This window comes from Anabrus simplex, chromosome 1 (assembly GCF_040414725.1).
Source record: "Anabrus simplex isolate iqAnaSimp1 chromosome 1, ASM4041472v1, whole genome shotgun sequence".
NCBI lineage: Eukaryota > Metazoa > Arthropoda > Insecta > Orthoptera > Tettigoniidae > Anabrus > Anabrus simplex.
Window position 1 is genome coordinate 1,791,793,425 of NC_090265.1, and position 19,636 is coordinate 1,791,813,060.

The 19,636-nt window shown below is 38.3% G+C and overlaps 1 protein-coding gene across 1 annotated transcript in view; it reads right to left on the reverse strand.

Moving 5' to 3' along the window:
* LOC136858772 (zinc finger-containing ubiquitin peptidase 1) overlaps window positions 1-19,636 on the reverse strand; it is a 175,788-nt gene that overhangs the window by 68,542 nt on the left and 87,610 nt on the right. Inside the window, exons 6-7 of the mRNA XM_067138564.2 lie at window positions 13,843-13,966; window positions 3,013-3,312 (exon numbers count right to left, since the gene is read on the reverse strand). Of these exons, the coding sequence (XP_066994665.2) occupies window positions 3,013-3,312; window positions 13,843-13,966 (424 nt within the window). The remainder of the gene's footprint in view (window positions 1-3,012; window positions 3,313-13,842; window positions 13,967-19,636) is intronic.

Below are 19,636 nucleotides of genomic sequence, written 5' to 3' on the forward strand. Positions count from 1 at the left end.
ACTTCGTTTGAGTCCTTTTAGTCCTTCATCCTCTTGCAGTTCTAGTAGCTCCAACTCTACAGCTGCTGTATCCTTTGTTATTGGTGATGAAACAGGGCAGCCATCGCCCACAACATTAACAGCAAAAAGATTTTCCAAGAATTAAAATAAAGGTTTAAGTAATCCGAAATCACTAAATCTGCCACTGATTTCTTCAGCAAGGCCAGACATTTTACTCATGCAATTTTCAGTTTCCACCTGAACGTCAGGAAGGCTTTGAGTAATTTTCATCAAACATTTGAAGTGAGCAAATGCTTTAGTCTGAACGTCTTTCCCAGAAAGCCTTAACTTGCTATGAAATCGAAATACCGTCTGGGTCAAATCAAAAATAAGATTATCTCTTCCTTGTAATTCAAGTGAACAATTGCCAACTCATATAGACAACACAAAAATAGTATAGATTATACTTAACCTGGACATACACAGGCTGGACATTGCATAATAACTTTACAACAGAATTGGCAAAATTTTATGAATTTCATACTGCAGCATTTCAATTGTATAGAGTAATAAATAAGTTACAAGATTGTGAGCAACTGCAAAAAGACCTTGATAATGTTGAGAGATAGACAGTAGGCAATGGTATGATGGTAAACAGGGTTAAAAGTCAAGTTGTGAGTTTCACTAATAAGAAAAGTCCTCTCAGTTTTAATTACTGCGTTGACGGGATGAAAGTTCTTCATGCGGATCACTGTAAGTACCTAGGTGTTAATATCAGAAAGACCTTCATTGGGGTAATCACATAAATGGTACTTTAAATAAAGGATACAGATCTCTGGTCATGGTTATGAGGGTATTTAGGGGTTGTACTAATGATGTAAAGGGGAGGGGAAGTAAGTCTCTGGTAAAACCCCAACTAGAGTATAGTTCCAATGTATGGGACCTTCAGCAGGATTACGTGATTTGAGAACTAGAAAAAATCCAAAGAAAAGCAGCTCAATTTGTTCTGGGTAATTTCCGACAAAAGAGTAGCGTTGATAAACTTAACCATGATAGGTTAACATGATTGTATGATCCTTATTGACTAGTTTGAATGTAGTACAGAAATATTTAAAATAGTTATATTTGAATCAGCCTTGTCAATACATTTATCAATGAAAGAAAATTATTTGTTCAACCAAACATGTTTCAGGAATTCAACCATTCCCTTCATCAGTGGTCAGATCAAAGAATAAAACAACATAACACAATCTTTTGTTTTACAATTCAAAGAAGTATTGTGTCCTAATACACCATATCAATGAGTAAAGAAAACTTATGAAATATTATAAAAATGATCAATAGCCTACATAACATTTTGTTGAACTGAATGAGAATACTATATAAATTTAAGATCTTCAAGTTTTTCTTATTTTCGTTCCTTAAATGATGATATGCTAGTCTATACAGTGGGTTATCTTCTGCACTTCTCTCATTTAAATCATCATCATCCTAAACCATCTCCAGTTTCCCGGGTGTGGTATATGAGCCTCCTCCATCTCATCCTGTCCTTGTACCATTCTTCCTCCACCAACTTGTCCCAATCATGACCTCTCAGCATTACATCGCTCTTAACTAAATCTATCCATTTCCTTCGTGGCCTTCCCACGGGTCGTCTTCCTTCTACCTTTCTGTCAAATTCCTTCCTTGCAGTTCTGTTTATTGGCATCTTCTTCATGTGACCAAACCACTTCAGTCTTGATATCTGAATCTTATTGAGGAGAGAATCATCTATTCCTACTTCTTCTCCAATTTTCTCATTCCTAATCTTGTCTTTCCTGGTTTTCTGGATCATAGTGCGTACGAATTTCATTTCAGCTGCCTGAAGTTTGGAATTATCTCTATTCGTCAGTGTTCTCTCATTTAAACTTGATTCAAAATTATTTTTTTCGGCCAAAAAGGGAAAATTAATGACAGTTTTGGAAAGTTTGGAAACTTATCTCACACAAAAAACTGATTCTGAATGAAGTTTAAATGAGAGAAGTGCAGAAGTAACCCACTGTATAGACTAGCATATGATCATTTAAGGAACAAAAAGAGGAAGAAAAGAAGAAAAACTTTAAGATCTTAAATTTATATAGTATTCTCATTCAGTTCAACAAAATTTTATGTATCGATCATTTTTATAATATTTCATAAGTTTTCTTTACTCATTGATATGGTGTATTAGGACACAATACTTCTTTGAACTGTAAAACAAAAGATTGTGTTATGTTGTTTTATTCTTTGATCTGACCACTGATGAAGGGAATGGTTGAATTACTGAAACATGTTTGGTTGAATAAATAAATTTTCTTTCATTAATAAGTGTATTGACAAGGCTGATTCAAATATAACTATTTTAAATATTTCTGTACTACATTCAAAAGAGTAGCGTTACGATGATGTTGCAAAGTTTGTGCTGGGAAGACATGGGAGAAAGGAGATGAACTGCTCGACTAAGTGGTATGTTCTGAGCTGTCAGTGGAGAGATGGTGTGGAATGATATTAGCAGATGAATAAGTCTGAGTGATGTTTTAGGTAGGAAAGATCACAATATGGGGATAAAGTTGGAATTCAAGAGGACGAATGGGGGCAAATATTCATTTACAGGAAGAGGAGTTAGGGATTGGAATAAGTTACCAAGGGAGATATTCAATAAATTTCCAAATTCTTTGCAATTATTTAAGAAAAGGCTCAGTAAAAAAACAGATGGGTAATCTGCTACCTGGGCGACTGCCCTAAATGCATATCAGTGGCAATTTATTGATTTCCTACACAGTGATCTTTACAGATATGCTATCAGTGTTGTATAAAAGGTCAAGTGTTCAGCAATGCAAAACTTGATGCTGGATACAGCTCAACTAATAAAACTACACTATACTTTATTTGGGTCATATTTCCAAGTTGTTCTTTTCAGTATCTATTGGCATCTGTGAAACTCTGTTAAAGCACAAAATCAAAGCTACTGAGAGATGAGCAACACTGTCTATAATTTTGTTCTTCAAGGCTCACCTTATCCTCAACGAGGAGAGAACAGTAACAACCTCTGTTGCTCCAATCCATTTTCTAGTGTTGAAGAGTTTTCCACCCAGCTGATCACTACCTTGAAGGTCAAATCCTTGGCTCCAAGCCCACTCTACATGTTGTTGCAGGCGTGATATAGATGGCATGGCACTTCGGCTGGGCATCTCCAATCCAATTGTCCGACCTCCACCCATTCCATACAACCCACCACCTACGAGGGATGGCTTGTAAAGCTGCTCATTGTAGCCTGTATGATGTAACAAGGATGACAGCATCATCTGCATATTTCTAGAAACAGAGATAGCAATGCACTGAACTTATTTCAAAGATAACAGTAAGATTGGTACTGTAAAAACTACAATTAGATATTTAATAAATTTCAGCAAACTGACGATTCTATGGGAACATTAAAAGTTACAGGCTGGAAGTTTAGGTATTGTAAATCTTTAAAATAGGCAGGCAAACAGACATTTATAACAACTGAAATACGGAATAAAAGGCACCATAGATAAACATTTATTATTATTTACAACATTACTATTCTGTACACTTACATTAACACAATGTAGGAAGTGATGTTTCAGTCTTTAATTTTAATTTTAACAGCATCTTAAAACAAAATAATTCCTGATTTTGAAAAGTTTCATTTATTACACAGTTAGATAGTTGTAAACGACGAAATATTTCCAGAGATAACTTCTCGAAATGCACAGTTGAAGTGCCAAAGCAAATATTCCTCTGGAAAAGCTGGAAAGCAAAGAGCTAAGAGCCTGGATTACTGAGTTTTCAAATGAAGAGCTGCCATGTGTGAGATCTCTTCGTGAAGTATATTAACCGGGTAAGTTTTGATTTCATTGATTGGGTACGGTTTAGGTATTACGACATCGAAACCACGTGTAAAATTGTAGGATACCAAATATGAGTGCGATTTTCATATCGAACTATCTTACCCGTATCCAATTGATGGTGGTGGTGGTGATTATTGTTTTAAGAGGAAGTACAACTAGGCAACCATCCTCTATATAACACTAATCAGACGGAAAATTGGAAGGGGTCCGACACTTCGAAAAATGAAGGTATCGGCCAAAGGAAGACAAGGGCCACGAAGGGCGTGAAAATGAAAGACTCCCTAGCCCTCGCAAACCTAATAGCGTCGGGGTCGGAAAAGAACAAGAGTTGACCAAGGGAGGTCGGAAAGGATAGATGAAAGTGAGGAGCCTGGCACAAGTAAGTGGAAGCAATGCCAGGACTCAGCTGAGGGCCCCGTGGTCGCCAACCCACGCTCCAAAGTTCAGAGCCCCTGGGGCCCCTTTTAGTCGCCTCTTACGACAGGCAGGGGATACCGTGGGTGTTATTCTACCGCCCCCACCCACAGGGGTGTATCCAATTGATCCAGTAATTTTAAATTATTTAGTTATAAATTTGAGGTCTTTCTTCCTTTCTAGAAGTTGCATGTGACCACCAGAAAAGAACAGCAGAGGCTCTAGTGGGGAACACCAACATACTCTGTGATGAAACTACAGATAGAATGGGCCGTTGTGTTTTAATTATCATATTCTAAGTCCCAGCCGGATCGAAAAGAGAGCTGCACATTGTTTCTGTGAACTATCTAGATGCAGGAAATGCTACAAACTGCTCTCGTGCTGTTTTAGAAGCTCTGCGCAGTTACAGTATACCATATGATGCAGTTAAAGTGTTTGTTAGTGACAGTGTCCCGTTACATGACCCGGTGTTACGAAACATTAAGTGTCGCCATAGGGGATCATTTAATCCATGTACAGTGCTGGGCACATAAGATCAGCTTGGTTGGCAATAGTTTGGTCGCAGTGATGACAGATTTAAATTGTGTGGTTGCGATGGTAAAGTCTGCATTTTTACAATTCTTAACATCAAAGTATGGTGCTTCAAAGGAAGCAAAGCTTTTTCCTGCATCTGTCATAACTCAGTGGAATAGCTGGTTTCAGGCTGTCTTCTATATGAGTGCTTACTTTACTGATGTTGTTACATTTTTCAAGATGTCTGACATGAAAGACATTAACAACAGTGGCATTAAGTATCTGACTGATCTAAGTCTCTGAGGGTCTCTGTATCCTACCTCTCATCTCCTTTACTCAAAATTGCATAACCTTGACGCCAGTTTTACCTTCAGTTCAGTGACTGTTCATAACATTTTACTCTGGCAGGGCTGTGACACTATCTCTTTCCCCCCCTCCCCAATCGGTCGAGTTTTCACTGACCAGCATCACGATACTTTAACAACAACAACAACAACAACAACAACAACAACAACAACAACAACAACAACAACAACAACAACAACAACAACAACAACAACAACAACAACAACAACAACAACAACAACAACAACAACAACAACAACAACAACAACAACAACAACAACAACAACAACAACAACAACAACAACAACAACAACAACAACAACAACAACAACAACAACAACAACAACAACAACAACAACAACAACAACAACAACAACAACAACAACAACAACCCAATGGCACTAGTTGAATAGAAATCTGCTTTCATTACAATATTAATTAATGAATTAACTACACTACAATAGCATTTATGCACACACCTTAATAGGCTAAGAACTCATGCAATCTCGACTATTATGGATCTGCACTGTTTCACTGATCACAATCGCAAGTGATAATAACAACATGAAAACAAATAAGCAGTGCACTCCCGAATTTCTCTCTCCTTGCTCAAATTTCAAAGCATGACAACGTATTTAACAATTTGATCACACTACAAATAGTGTTGTCATATTATGGTTATAATTTGAATCTTTATTTTAGCTTCTTTATAGAACTGAATTGTTTAAATAGTCACTAAAATGGAATTCATTGTTTTGTAAAATGTTTTGGAATGAATCTCTAGCAACAGTTAATATAAGACGTGGCGGCGTACTTTGCAAAGTGTAGGCGATGTGGTGAGGACTCCGCCGTTCAGCACTTACACCCGCCTGCGCTCTTCCTTCCCCTGACAAGCCGATATAATCCTTCCAAGCTCCTCCTGCTCCCACACTCTGCACCCTTGCTAAACTCTAGGAACCTACTAAGGGCTCTGCCGGACAGACCATACACCCGCCTGCACTCTTCCTTCCCCTGACAAGCCCACAACGTTCTTCCAGGCTCCTCTCGCACCCCACACACTTGTAAAGTGTGGGACCTACTCAGGGCTCTGCTGCCACAGTCCAAACGCCTCACGACTAAAGAGAAAACATAGAGCGTGCTGGACAGCTGTTGCCATTTTCTTGAAAATTGAAAAGCAAAATGTTTACAGCCGAAATAATAAAGATAACATTGTATAACTTAACAGCATACCATTATAAGTTCGACTTCTCTACATTTGCCCATCTCTTTATGTAATCAATTACGGAGTGAAAAAACGTTAAATGTTTTTGAGAAGGCAGTGGAGCGGCGCCCACAAGCCCTTCATGCACGAACCACCACTGCTTCATTTGTGAGGGGAATTTTTCTGCGGCAACTAATGACGCTTTGATTAAGCTCACTCCTCTACAGGAGGTTGCATGTAGAGACACATTTGTCAAAACTGCTCATTCTTCACAGTGCAAGCTAGCCACATTGAAAGCTAAAGACCCCAGCCATAAGCATTATGTGTTAATTTCTCAAGCTTTGTATCCAAAAAATATAATTTTGAATAACACTGATAAATTAGATGAGCTTGAGAAATTGTTTGGAGTAACAGATCTCTCACGAAATGATATCTGGTCTGGTTACTGTTCTCTGAAACATGGAATTCGAATGCAGATGAAAGAAAGTGAAAAATGTGATGTCATGCTTGCATTAACTGCAGTTCAGACAGAGTTCAGCATATTTGCTAAATACTGTCTTGAGTTGTTGTGGACCCCAACAAACAATGTAGGCAGCGAGCGCATTTTGTCTCATTACAACACAGTGGTTACAGACAGATGGTGCAATTTGAAAAAAAGCAATGCCGAAGAACTGACAATACTTTTGTTTGAACAATGAATTTGTATTGTGTGTGAACCAAGGACAATAATTGCACTTCATACACTTGGAATTGTTAAAATTAATAATACCAGGCGATTATTTTAACTTTGTAAATGTATGCTAATTTTGGAAAAAATAGATGCTAATTTTTCAGGTCCCTAGCAATGACTGACTTAAATTCCAAGATCAAAGAAGTGTCATCACAAGACTGGCAATTCACGATTTCCACCACAAGATTTGTTTGAAAACAAAATTTTACCAACCTGCTCAAGACTGCATTTACACTCTATGCAATAAACAGTGGAACGTTACCAACAGTACAAATCTAGAAGGCAGTACCAGAACAAACTGGTGTGTGAGAACGATCCGGTGATTTTGTCTGAATACATCTATAAAACATGGCACATGAAATACCAAGAACAGGTTGGCTTAACATTTGAATCTCATTCCCCAGCTAAAAGCGGTATACTGTCCTTTACAGACCTCTATCATCCTTTCCACGCTCTTCAGGATCTCTCTGTAACCGTGCTTGGATCACATGAGTTATACCGTCGCCTACAGAACTTGCCAAGAACTACTCCATGATATGGATCATTAATCACATGAACGTTAATAGAAACAGTATCCCTACCCATAGCAGCATTGCCTCCACGTGCGAGTGTACTATCTATTGCACCTAAAATGCCAGCAAAACAGCACAGTTTATAGGAGTCGTAGATAATCTGTTGACCTCCTCCTATTGAAGGAAATACCAAGTAATCTTCTCATGGATGCCATCACTGCAGAAACTCCGCTTAACAATTCTACTAACTGAAACTTTTGAAATCCTCCTAACATTACATGAAAAATAGTTGGTTGTGTGTTTAAGAGTGCTCTATTTCGAATGTGCTTGATGGCACAGGAAAGTGTGCTCTGTACAAAGGCTGTGACAATGACAAAGAAACAAGTATTACTCTCAATCATCTGATGGTGGTGACTGACTAAACAATTATATCATATGAAATTAATTTCATTTTGGTCCCTATTGATAATTTATCACTAACAACAAGGAAGGAAAGGTCCACCTATTCAATACTATATATAATATGTTAATATTATTTATTACATCAGGATGTCCGACTTCATGACTAAATGGTTAGCATGTTGGCCTATGGTCACAGGGGTCACGGGTTCGATTCCCGGCCAGGTCGGCGATTTTAACCTTAAATGGTTAATTCCCTTGGCTCAGGGACTGGGTGTTTGTGCTGTTCCCAACATCCCTGCAACTCGCACACCACGGATAACACTATCCTCCACTACAGTAACACACAGTTACCTACACATGGCAGATGTCACACAGCCTCATCGGAGGGTCTGCCTTACAATGGCTGCACCTGGCTAGAAATAGCCACACGAAAAATAAAATAAAATAAATTACTTTGGGACTAGCTTCGACCCTTGTATTGGGTCATCTTTAGCCATAAATTTTAGATGGAAAAGAACATTCTATGTAACTTGAAAACACAAACACCTAATATAACACTAGTGGCATATCTTGAAACATTGATGAAATATGTTGAGGTTACACGCGAGTCCATTTAAATTGATGTTTCGCACATATGACAAACACTTCTGTGTCACTTTTTCTTTTATGAAAATTGTAGTCTTAATATAAAACAGTACATTATTATGATGTTCTTTTGGTGTAGCCATAGCGTATGGAAAGAGAAAGTGAGTGCTCTCTCGTAATTAACAGGCGGTGGCGGCGGACTGTGCTAATGTAGCTATGGATGAACAGTGCAGCTCGCATAATAAAATAAGCGGGCGCAGCAATATACAAAATGTACACGAAATAAATTCTCTAAGACTTTCAGTTGCCAGAATGGCCTCTGAATTATTCCCTTTCATGTGCCATGTGTGTACAGTCCAGGAATATTTAAATAGAGGAAGCTGGTAAACTAATTTAATGGCTTAATGTTATCCTCTGAAAAGATTTGAACATCAGTAATTCTGAAATGACTTACAAAGTATTGAGATATAGTTACTACTAAACTTGTGCCCTTATCTCGAGGTGGTGCAGCTCTTTTCAAGCACACCCCCAATGGAGACGAGCTGCATGTGCCATTTCAACCACATACCAGTCCTCCTCTCATTCTTAAATTTCTGGCAGTACCGGGAATCGAACCCGGGCCTCCGAGGACAGCAGCTAATAGTGCTAACCGTTACGCTAATGCATTTCACATTATCTAAGACATACATAAAAAGTTTTAACTCACCCTTGAAAGCGTTAGTTGTCCAAAACCTTGGAGAACTTCTGTGACGATTTCGCTGATTTGGAAGATAGCAGGTCTTTCCTTATTTCTTTCATAAGGAAGAAGAATTAGCACTTAATGTAATGAAACACTAATTTTCCCACAAGGTCATATCTGTGATTACTGCTGCATCCAACGTCTGTCAGTCAGACAACTATAGAGTCTATGCTGTCCAAACATGCAAAAAATATATCACCCCATAAATTTTGTTCTGATCGCAATTTTTCTGAGACGACCTCTACTACTTGCAATAGCAACCTAAACACACACGGTGAAGGATATGTCAAGTATCGCAAGCCTCTCTTCGTGCCATAATCTTTAATGAGAGTAAATGTTGTTGGTGGAAGCTCACGTGGCTGTTCACTACGAAGAGTGCGAGCACAATCTAAGCAGTCAACATATTTGTTACTTTCCCTTACTACGTAGCCTGCCAAGTGAAACTCTAAATTCTGTTTTGTGAGATTTCCATCGTAAGGAAGGGTTATTTCATTTTCCCAGTCCGTGAGTACTATTTTTTCTTTAATTTTGACCTCTTTATTCTTACGTTCACTTTTTTTAGCCACTGCACAGATATGACTAACAAATGAAGTAAGGGGGAACCTATCACTGACTTGCAATTTGTGGTCGAAATTAAGGCAAATTTGGTGGGTATATACACAGATTGCAGCATATGTAAATGTAAAAAGTCCACAGTGGAAGGGTGATTGATATAATTAAAGGAACGCAAAATACCAAAATGGCGCTCCAAAGGATCCTCTGTTCCACAAGTAGTCCACCATTTCCAGAGTGATTTTCAAGGTTACTTTTAATAATTCCGAAGTTCTTGAAGATGCAAATGTGTTTTTCTGAGATGTGATGTTTTCTAAAAATTCAAGCAATATTTTGTATGACAGAGAACCTTTATATAGCCCTTTTATGGGCAATGTGGAATTAAGGGCATCTGCAAGATTATTGATTTCTCATGTGAAACGTTCTGTGTGCTATCATGGAATTCATTAGGCTTAATTTCTCTAAATAGCTTATTTATATCAGTTACACTATTACTGAATAACTGAAAAGCTAACCTGGCATTTATCCCCTCAAATGAGGATGGGTCTATGTGAGAGGATGTTATCTTAGGACAAATTCAAAGACCAGCAAACACAGAAGTGTCAATTTGATACGACTGCCTATAAAAGTTGTAATTCACTTCTTTGCCTTTACACAGCAAAAGAACGCTATCGTAGAAATAATTACATGTGCACTTCAAAATATGCACGGAATCAGAAAATGACCACACTCATCTTTGATGATTTGTTGGGTTTTCAATGGAGCATTTTATTTTATCATTCTTCCCTGAAATTCCCAAATTCATCCACGCCCTTTTATTACACTGACTCCATCACATGTAAAACCAATTACTTTCACTCCAGCTTGTTCCAATTGAGTTATTATTTTTGACAATAGCTCTCCAGGAGTTGCATTCTTGCTATCATACACTGCTACAGGCTGGATCCAGCTGTGCAACAAAGGGCAAAACATAAATACAAGCGTGTGATTGGCAAGGACATTCTTTTTGTCGTAGACAGTTCCATTTCCTAAATCAATAAACCCATCTATTGTCAGTGTAGTTGTATTAAATGTAATGTCTTCTCTTAATTTCACTTCATCAAAAATCACTATTCCTAGTAGCTTGTTTTTGCCTTGCTCGTTTAAATACGAGGGTTGGAACTTAAATAGTGGCAACACTGCTGTGGAGACGCTATGCAACAGAATCTAATATTGTCGCTGATAGCACACGTTGGTTACATACCTACCTTACCTCAGAGCAAATGGACTCGCCCTTCCCACATCACCTGCGTGCGCACAAGTGAGAGAACACAGTCACGTGTGAGCTGGCGGTCTAACATAATGTTGTCACTATGATTTCCAAACAGGAACAACGGAGTTGGATCAAGATTGAATGTGCCAGAGGTCGTACAGCACGAGTGTCATCAAGCTCTTCAAGAGGCTTGCGGGGAATCTGCATTGCCTTACAGAACAGTGGCACGTTGGGTAAAAGCCTCAAAGATGGTTGGCAAACTGTGGCGGACATTCACTGGGCGGGTCATCCTACGAATGAAGAAGAAGTGCATGCTCTTGCCGCATTACTGGACAGTGATCAAAACCAGACGATTCGTGAGCATTCGCTTCAGAACTGTGGCAGAGATTCGACAGGCAGTTCATGTACATGCACCATCAACAGAACAGGCTCTGCTAAAGGTATACTACGACTTTCACATCACTGGCAACGGGTTATAAACAACGCTGGTGACTACACTGAAGGGCAGTAAAGGTAGTTGCCACTATTCAAGTTCCAACCTTCGTAAAAATCTTTAATTGCAATCATGGCATTTCCATTAACCCCATAATTACATTTGAACTCTTTGCATAGTCGTCTCAAATGTGCTTCGGTAAGGAGACGAAGTAACTCGTGCTTCGAACAATGTCTGTAACCCTTAGGGGATTTGATTTTCAAAAGCAAACTATCTAATATAAATTCATTAGAATAGCGCATACCTTTGGGGATGGTGTTACAGTTTTTGAGTATTGTGTCCACAATTACTTTTTGTTTCTTGCTCAGGAACTTAGGAATGTCTTCAGCTTCACTTGACACATTGACTTCATTTGCAATCTGCTTTAATTTAGCTCTGCATGCAACTAATTTAGTTTTTGTTCTAATTAAATTCCTACCAAGGTTTATAACTTGTATCCTCAAATTTAGAATAGTTCTAGAAGCATGAACATCACTATCAGCAAACTGAGACTAGGTTCTTTTATTTTCACATTATCGTCATTATTGAGTATTTTAGATGTAGAGGGAAATTTAGTTCATTAAATTCTAAGCTACTACTGTTAATACTGTCACTCCCAACACATAACACAAGGAATTAGTTCATTATCTCTTCATAGATATATAATTCAATCTATAGAGAAGGGCTATGGAACATCACGATGGAGTTAGGCTTTCCCATAAAATTAATTAACATGCGCAAACTGTGCGTGGATGGTAATGTTAGCTGTGTTTTGCTCAACGGCAGAAAATCAAGTTCCTTCCAGAATAAAACTGGACTGAGACAAGGGGATGCACTATCTCCTCTTCTATTCAACACTGGACTGGAGAAGATTATCAGGGAATTAGCTCTTGTACCTGCTGGCATCATATTGGGGGGACAACATAAACAACAACATATGCGGATGATATTGTTCTTATTGGTCACAATGAATTAGAAATTAGCCAGTTATTTGTGGAACTAGAGGAAATGGCAACAAAAACTAGCTTACGGGTAAATGAGGAAAAGAAATTTTACGTGATGTTCAGAGACTGAATCATGAGGAGGTTGACAGATTTCCTTTGAAGATTGGGAAATATGTATTTATAAAAGTAGAGAAGTTTAAATTCCTTGGTGTATTAATCGATGAGCAAAATCAAAGGCAACAGGAACACCAAGCTAGAAATAAAAATGTAAATAAGGCATTTTACTCAATGAGCCCTATATTAGGCTCAAAGTTTTTAACATGAAATGCAAATATCTACAATACAATCATTCGACCTGTACTTCTGTATGGTTCCGAGACATGGAGTATAACCAAGAAAGAGCAGCAGCAGTTACAAGTCTTTAAGAATAAAGTTTATAGAAAACTATTTGGCCCATAGTACAATCCTATCTCTCAAAGCTGACAGAAAAGATCTAATTATGAGACTGACACCCTCTCTCAACAGCACACTATGATAGAATCCAACAGACTGCGCTGGGCTGGACATGTACTGAGGATACAGGATAACAGAGCACCAGTAGATCTATACAAGGAATCTCTTAATGGGGAAAGACCTTCAGGAAGACCCCGAAGCACCTGGAAGAAGATCAACAAGGTATGCCGGAAGAGCAGGCTCAAGATCGAAAACGATGGAAGAGAATTGTGAGATCGGCATGGGAACTTCACATCCCTGAGAAGCCTACAGAGCGAGTGTGAGTGAGTAAGTGTATTGCCAACATGTTCTTTGAGTAACTCTCGTTTCAATAGGGGTTTTTTGAATTTTCAGGAACTTGCTTAAATAGGAACGTAAGTTTGAAAAAATGTGAGGGACAGGTGAAAAACAGGTGCCTCTATATATATGGTATTGAATAGGTGGACCTTCTCATCCTTGTTCATAGTAAAAACAATTACAGTATATGGCAAAAAATTCCTTATGCTTTCTGTGTTTCATTAACTTCTTTTAAAATTTTCATTTCTGATTTTCTGGGGGTCAGCTTACAATAATTGATCTTGGCTTATAAGTGAATAAATATGGTAATGGCTACCAAGACCAGTGACTCAAGCAGAAATATGAAAATAGGTCGATATACCGTATGTTTTTAAAATTTATTTCCATCAGACTGATTAATGTTTCTCAAATTTTAATGAAAGCAGAATTTCAACAAAGATCCACTTGAAAATACTGTATAGTGAGCTATTACTTTAAGAACATTCATAAAATAATATAATGTGAAAAGGTTAAAAATTACCTGTAGCCACAACCCCAACCCTTATCACCATATGTAGATGCATAGTGGTCAACGGTCGTGCACATCAGTGTCCGAACAACATTTGCTGAACTGCTACTGATAGCACGGATTTTGGACACCAGACCTTGTGAAACATAACAAAGACATGTTTCAAGGAGAGAAGTGAATATGTATTATCAATAACAACATTTCTTACAGACACCAGAAAAGGTTGTAATCTTGTACCAATGTAATATACTTTACAGGATATAATTTGAGACACCATCCCATTAGCATATAGAATGATTAATATACACATTTATGAAAACTGCAACCATCACATGTATTATCATCAATAAAAAAATTCTTACACACACCAGAAAAGGCTGCAATCTTGTACCAATGTTACATACCATACATAATTTGAGGAAGCATCTTGGTAACCCATTCAAGTCACAATAATTGGCCTTATCGTTGACTGCGAAATCAGATTTAATTTGCCTGCCCACAGTTTGAGCGTCAGTCACACAAAAACATGCATAAAATAAAAACTAATGCAGATTATTTACTCAAATTTTGCATTCATGCCATTCTTCATTCCTTGAGTGACTGTTGGCTGTGGTTACAAATGTTTCATTTGAAATACAGTTGAACCTGCTTTATACGTTACTCTATTCTGCGTAATTCATACTTGTACGTAATTTCCTTTAGATCCCGCCAAAATGTAATTTAAAGGTGTGTTAATTAAACCTTATTTATACGTAATTTGTTTATACATAATTTGCTGTTATATGTATTAAGTGTCAGTGAAATATAACTAAGTTTTGCGGAATTGTAATGAGCACGTGCTTTTTTAAAAACAAACTACTGTATTTACGAAGTTTCCATTTTGTCGGCGTAGGCGTAGAGCGGTCTGGTTTCAGTGCTGAAACAGAACACAGAGAGTTTCGCCGAGTGACATGATTGACACTTACTTATTGGCAGCTTAACAAAGGCCAACCGATCGAGTCCCCTTCGCTCTCTATCTCGCTCCTCCTCTACCTTCGTCGATTTTGACCTTCACAATGCCGCCAAAGATTAAGTTACATTACAAGCAAAGTGGGCGGTTTCGGTGCGGAAACAAAAGAAAATACAGTAAATTTGTTTGCATATGAGAATTTATTTCGTGGGAACAACAGAGAAGTAAAATGTCCACAGTGCCGGTATGTGGTGTTTACTGTTGAACAGTAGTTTTGTCATTCAGTTGCTTTTGATTAACCATTGAGAACTGAAAAAGGAAAAGTTATACTCTAGATGAAAAAGTTAAATTTATACGAGAAGTGGACGCTAATCCACAAGAAACAAAAAGTAAAATTGCTTCAGACTTAGGTATTGCTTATACAACGCTATGTACAGTCATCAGTAAAAAAAACCCGCTATTTTGGATGAGTTCTTTAAACTGGGTTCAAAATCAGCAAAGAGCAGCCGTCAGCAAGAAGGAGGGTACGTAGATTTGGAGAAAGCACTTTTCACATGGTTCAAGCAAAAGCGGGCTGCAGATCTACCAATTAGTGGCGACATGCTGAAGGCAAAGGCGACAGATTTAGCTAAAAAGATGAGTATCACTGCTGATTTCAAGGCTTCATCAGGATGGTTGCAAGGATTTGAAGATTGTCGTGGAATCACTGGGAGAACAATTTGCGGTGACTCAAAAGCTGTGGATGACGTCGCGGTGCTACACTGGAAAGAAGAGGTTCTGCCGGGTATCATAAGCAATTATCAGCCTCCAAACATCAACAATTGTGATGAGACTGGCCTATTCTACAATCTCCTTCCCAGTAAAACATTAGCTGAAAAAGGTGACTCATATCATGGAGGGAAGAAAAGTAAAATTCGTGTAACAGTACTTCTCGCCACCAATGCAGATGGATCTGACAAACTTCCTCCACTTGTGATTGGAAAATCGAAGAATCCGAGGTGTTTTAAGGGTGCGAAAACAAAACCTACGGAATATGAATCCAACAGAAATTCTTGGATGACTATGCTTCTAATGGAACAGTGGTTGAAAAAACTGGACATTAAAATGAAAAAGAAACAGAAGAAGATCCTTCTTCTTATGGATCGATGTGCAGCACATCCACCTCAAATTGTTCTGGAGAATGTCCGAGTGGAATTTTTCCCTCCTAACTGTACCAGTGTTCTACAACTGCTTGATTTGGGCATCATTGCAAATTTCAAAGCACATTATAGAAAAATGCTGGTTCAACATTTAATAACACTGAGTGATGCAGGAAATGAACCTCTCTCCATTAATTTGCTACAAGCTATGGACTTTATTTCGACTGCCTGGAAGCAGGTGTCATCCTCCACAATCAGCAACTGTTTCCGCAAAGCTTGTGTCTCACTAGAAGAGGCAGCCTCCAATGATGATTATGGGGACGAAGTTTTGTCTGGCAATGAGCTAACGCTACCGAAGAGTGTAGAATTCGATACTTTTGTGCATTTTGATGATAATCTGGCTGTATGTGGAGAACTACCGGATGAAGACATTATTGCTGATGTATGTCAACAATGCGGTAGTGATCGACCAGCTACAAGCGATAGTGACAGTGATGGAGAGAACGACTTGAATCTTGAAGCACCCCAATTGAGTGAAGTGTTAAATGCAATTGATGTGTGTAGGCGTTACATCAGTGCGAAAAGTTGTAGTGAAAATACTTTGAATTCATTACTAAGTTTGCAAAAGGAGGTTTATACTCTTAATGCAAGAAAAGTGAAACAAGTTCAAAATATTATTTTCTGTCTTAATGTATTTATTATTTGCAAGGATTTACACATGCAGGTCTATTCCATTGGTTTTTCAGTAAATATGTGATGTATTGTGTAAGTCTGATTTCTAAGTAATTCTCAGTTACAAGTAGATGATTCTCTTCCTTGGGCGGACTATACATTTTTTGTAAGTATTTCTGAAACACCGCTGTATCTACAAAATGAATATATATCAAGATTATTATATTTTTTTTCTCCAATTTCCAATCACTACAGTATTTTTGTATCACCGGCCGCGCATTTGGAAGAACTTGGTGTGGCACTTTCACTCCCACTTTCTTCAATATTCTGTTCACGTCAGTAACTTTCACTGTTGCTATCACTATCCTCTAACTCGGATTCATTTTCCAAAACATCATTATTGCCGTAATCGCCATCTAAAAAAATGTCTACAATCTCTCGTCGTCATTGCCACGAAACCAGTTCTACCGCATAATTGCAAAGGCAATATAACATACTGCGTCATTGCAAGCCGAGCTCATCAATTTATTCTTGTGCGACCACAGCTCATCATTTGACGTGATTGGGTCAACATATATAATTAATAATACAGATGTTTATGAAAACTGCAATACCATGAAGGAGTCGCAAGAACTTTATATAATACTGATGTCTGAATGGCCTTCACTTCAGAGGGCCCCAGCTGGGTTGGGGGGATTTCTCTGATTTGAGAGCTGGCTGTTTGTGTTTGTTCCAACACTCTCATCTTTGTACACAAGCAACACACTACATTACCAACCACCACAGAAACATGTTATAGCGAATAGATCCCTCCACATAGGGTTGGCATCAGGAAGGGCGTCCAGCTGCAAAATGGCATCAAGTCCATATGTGCAACACAGATCGCACCCAACACCCCACCAGGCTGTTGTGTTAGAAGAAGAAGAAGAAGAAGAAGAAGAAGAAGAAGAAGAAGAAGAAGAAGAAGAAGAAGAAGAAGAAGATTAATCATCATCATCATCATCATTTCTTCGCTCCAACAAGCCGGGTGCGGTTGTGTCCGAGCCTCCTCCAGTTTGTTCTATCCATCCACAGATACTGCTCATATATGCGACACCAGTTCACATCTCTAATTTCAAGGTCCTTCATTATCTGTTTTTCCCAAACATCAGGAGGTCTTCCTCTTGGTCTTTTCCCAGGAACATTGTGGTCAAAGTATGTTCGAGGAGTCCTGTGAGGGTTCATTCTTTTCATGTGACCATACCATTGCAATCTCTTCATAGTCTCCAGCAAGCTTCTTTTATGAAATCTTCAATACTTCAATAATCTATATTTATAAAATCCATTATGTTCTCTCCTAAAATTTTCAAATGTTCTATAGAAATTCTTCTTCTTCTAGCATGTTGGCTGTCATCAGGGCGATCTGGTTCTTGTTCTCAGCAACTTGGAAAAGAGTGGGGCTACTGAGCCTATACCACTTTCGTAGATTCTGTAGCCAAGATATTCTCCTTCTTCCCCTACTTCTTCTTCCTTCAGTTTTCCCTTGTAAGACAAGCTGAAGGAGTCTATATTTATCATTTCGAATGATGTAGCTAAAGTACTCAAGTTCCTTCTTTTTGATGTTGTGCATGACCACTAGTTCTTTGTTCTTGCGGTGGAGTACTTCAGTGTCAACCAACGATATTCTGAGCGGCTGTCGGTAGCACCACATCCCAAGGGATTGAAGTTTTTTGGTGGTGTTCTCTGTTAGGGTCCAACTATCGGCACCATGAAATAAGACAGAAAATACATACCATCGAAGTAAACGGAGATGGAGATTGATCTTAAAGTCCCTGTTACAGAGAAGTTTGCTCATTCTCTTGCCTGTTCAGTCCAGGACCTAAATTCAACAGCATTGTTCCAGCTGTGATCAAGTACACTGCCAAGATACTTAAAGCATTGGACTTGCTCCAGTCATGTGTCAAGTTAACAGGTTGAATGACAGTTTGGTTATGACCATTACTTTGGTCTTTTTTGTGTTTAAACATACACCTGCCACAGTACTGTGTTTAGTAATGTCAGCATTTGTTGCACGCAGAACAGTATCATCCGCATATCGCATATTATTTATTGTGATCCCATTAATGACGCCCTCCCGTTTCCCTTCTGGTGCTTCAGAAAATACCCTTTCAGATTAAATAATGAAGAGGAGTGGAAATAGAACATAGCCTTGCCTCACTCCTTGCTTTATTTCAATAGCACAAGTCTCAATAACAATTTTAAAAAAAAGGAAAATTAGCCTTTCCAAGTCTAAAGTGATGTTAGTAGGTAAAAAATCTGAGAATTGAATGTCAAGTTGGGAATACAAAGCTGAAACAAGTAGACCATGTCAAGTATTCAGGATGTGTATTCTTCCAGAATGGTAGTACAGTAAGCAAGTTATGAATCATAAGGTACACAAGTTCCCACAATGTGGCAAGAGGAAGCTAATAGCATGGGAGATTTTGTTTAGTTATCTGTCTTACAAATCTTGTAGACAATTCTTTTTATAAAATCCAATATAAAAAGTTTTACCTGGGAAGCAAGTAATTCAAACTCATCTGCCTGGGAATAAGTGTGAACAGAGAATTGAAGTGATTCTGAGAGCTATGATGGCAGGGTCTCCCCAGGTCGAAGGCAATAGGCTGGTCTTCCAGATTGGGGGGTTTATCATGGGGCTAACAATCCCACATAGGAAAAAAAAAAAAAAAAAAAAAAAAAAATGTTATGAAACTCAAAGACAGGATAGCTGGACTGTTGATATTGGGAAACAACCTTTGCAAGGAAATGAAGAAAAAACCACACACACACGCACACACACACATATTATTTGTACATAGCAAATTGGAATGTACTAATAAACCAGGAACTTTAAATGGTTTGAAACTAGAAATGGAAAAATACAGTATTGGAATAGCATCGAATCAGGAAATCAGTTGAAAAGTAAAGTGTGTTTTGAGAAGTGATAAATACACGATTCTGCATGGTGGAGGAGCTAGAGGTACAATAGGTGGCATAGACTTTCTAGTGGATAACAGATATAAGTCAG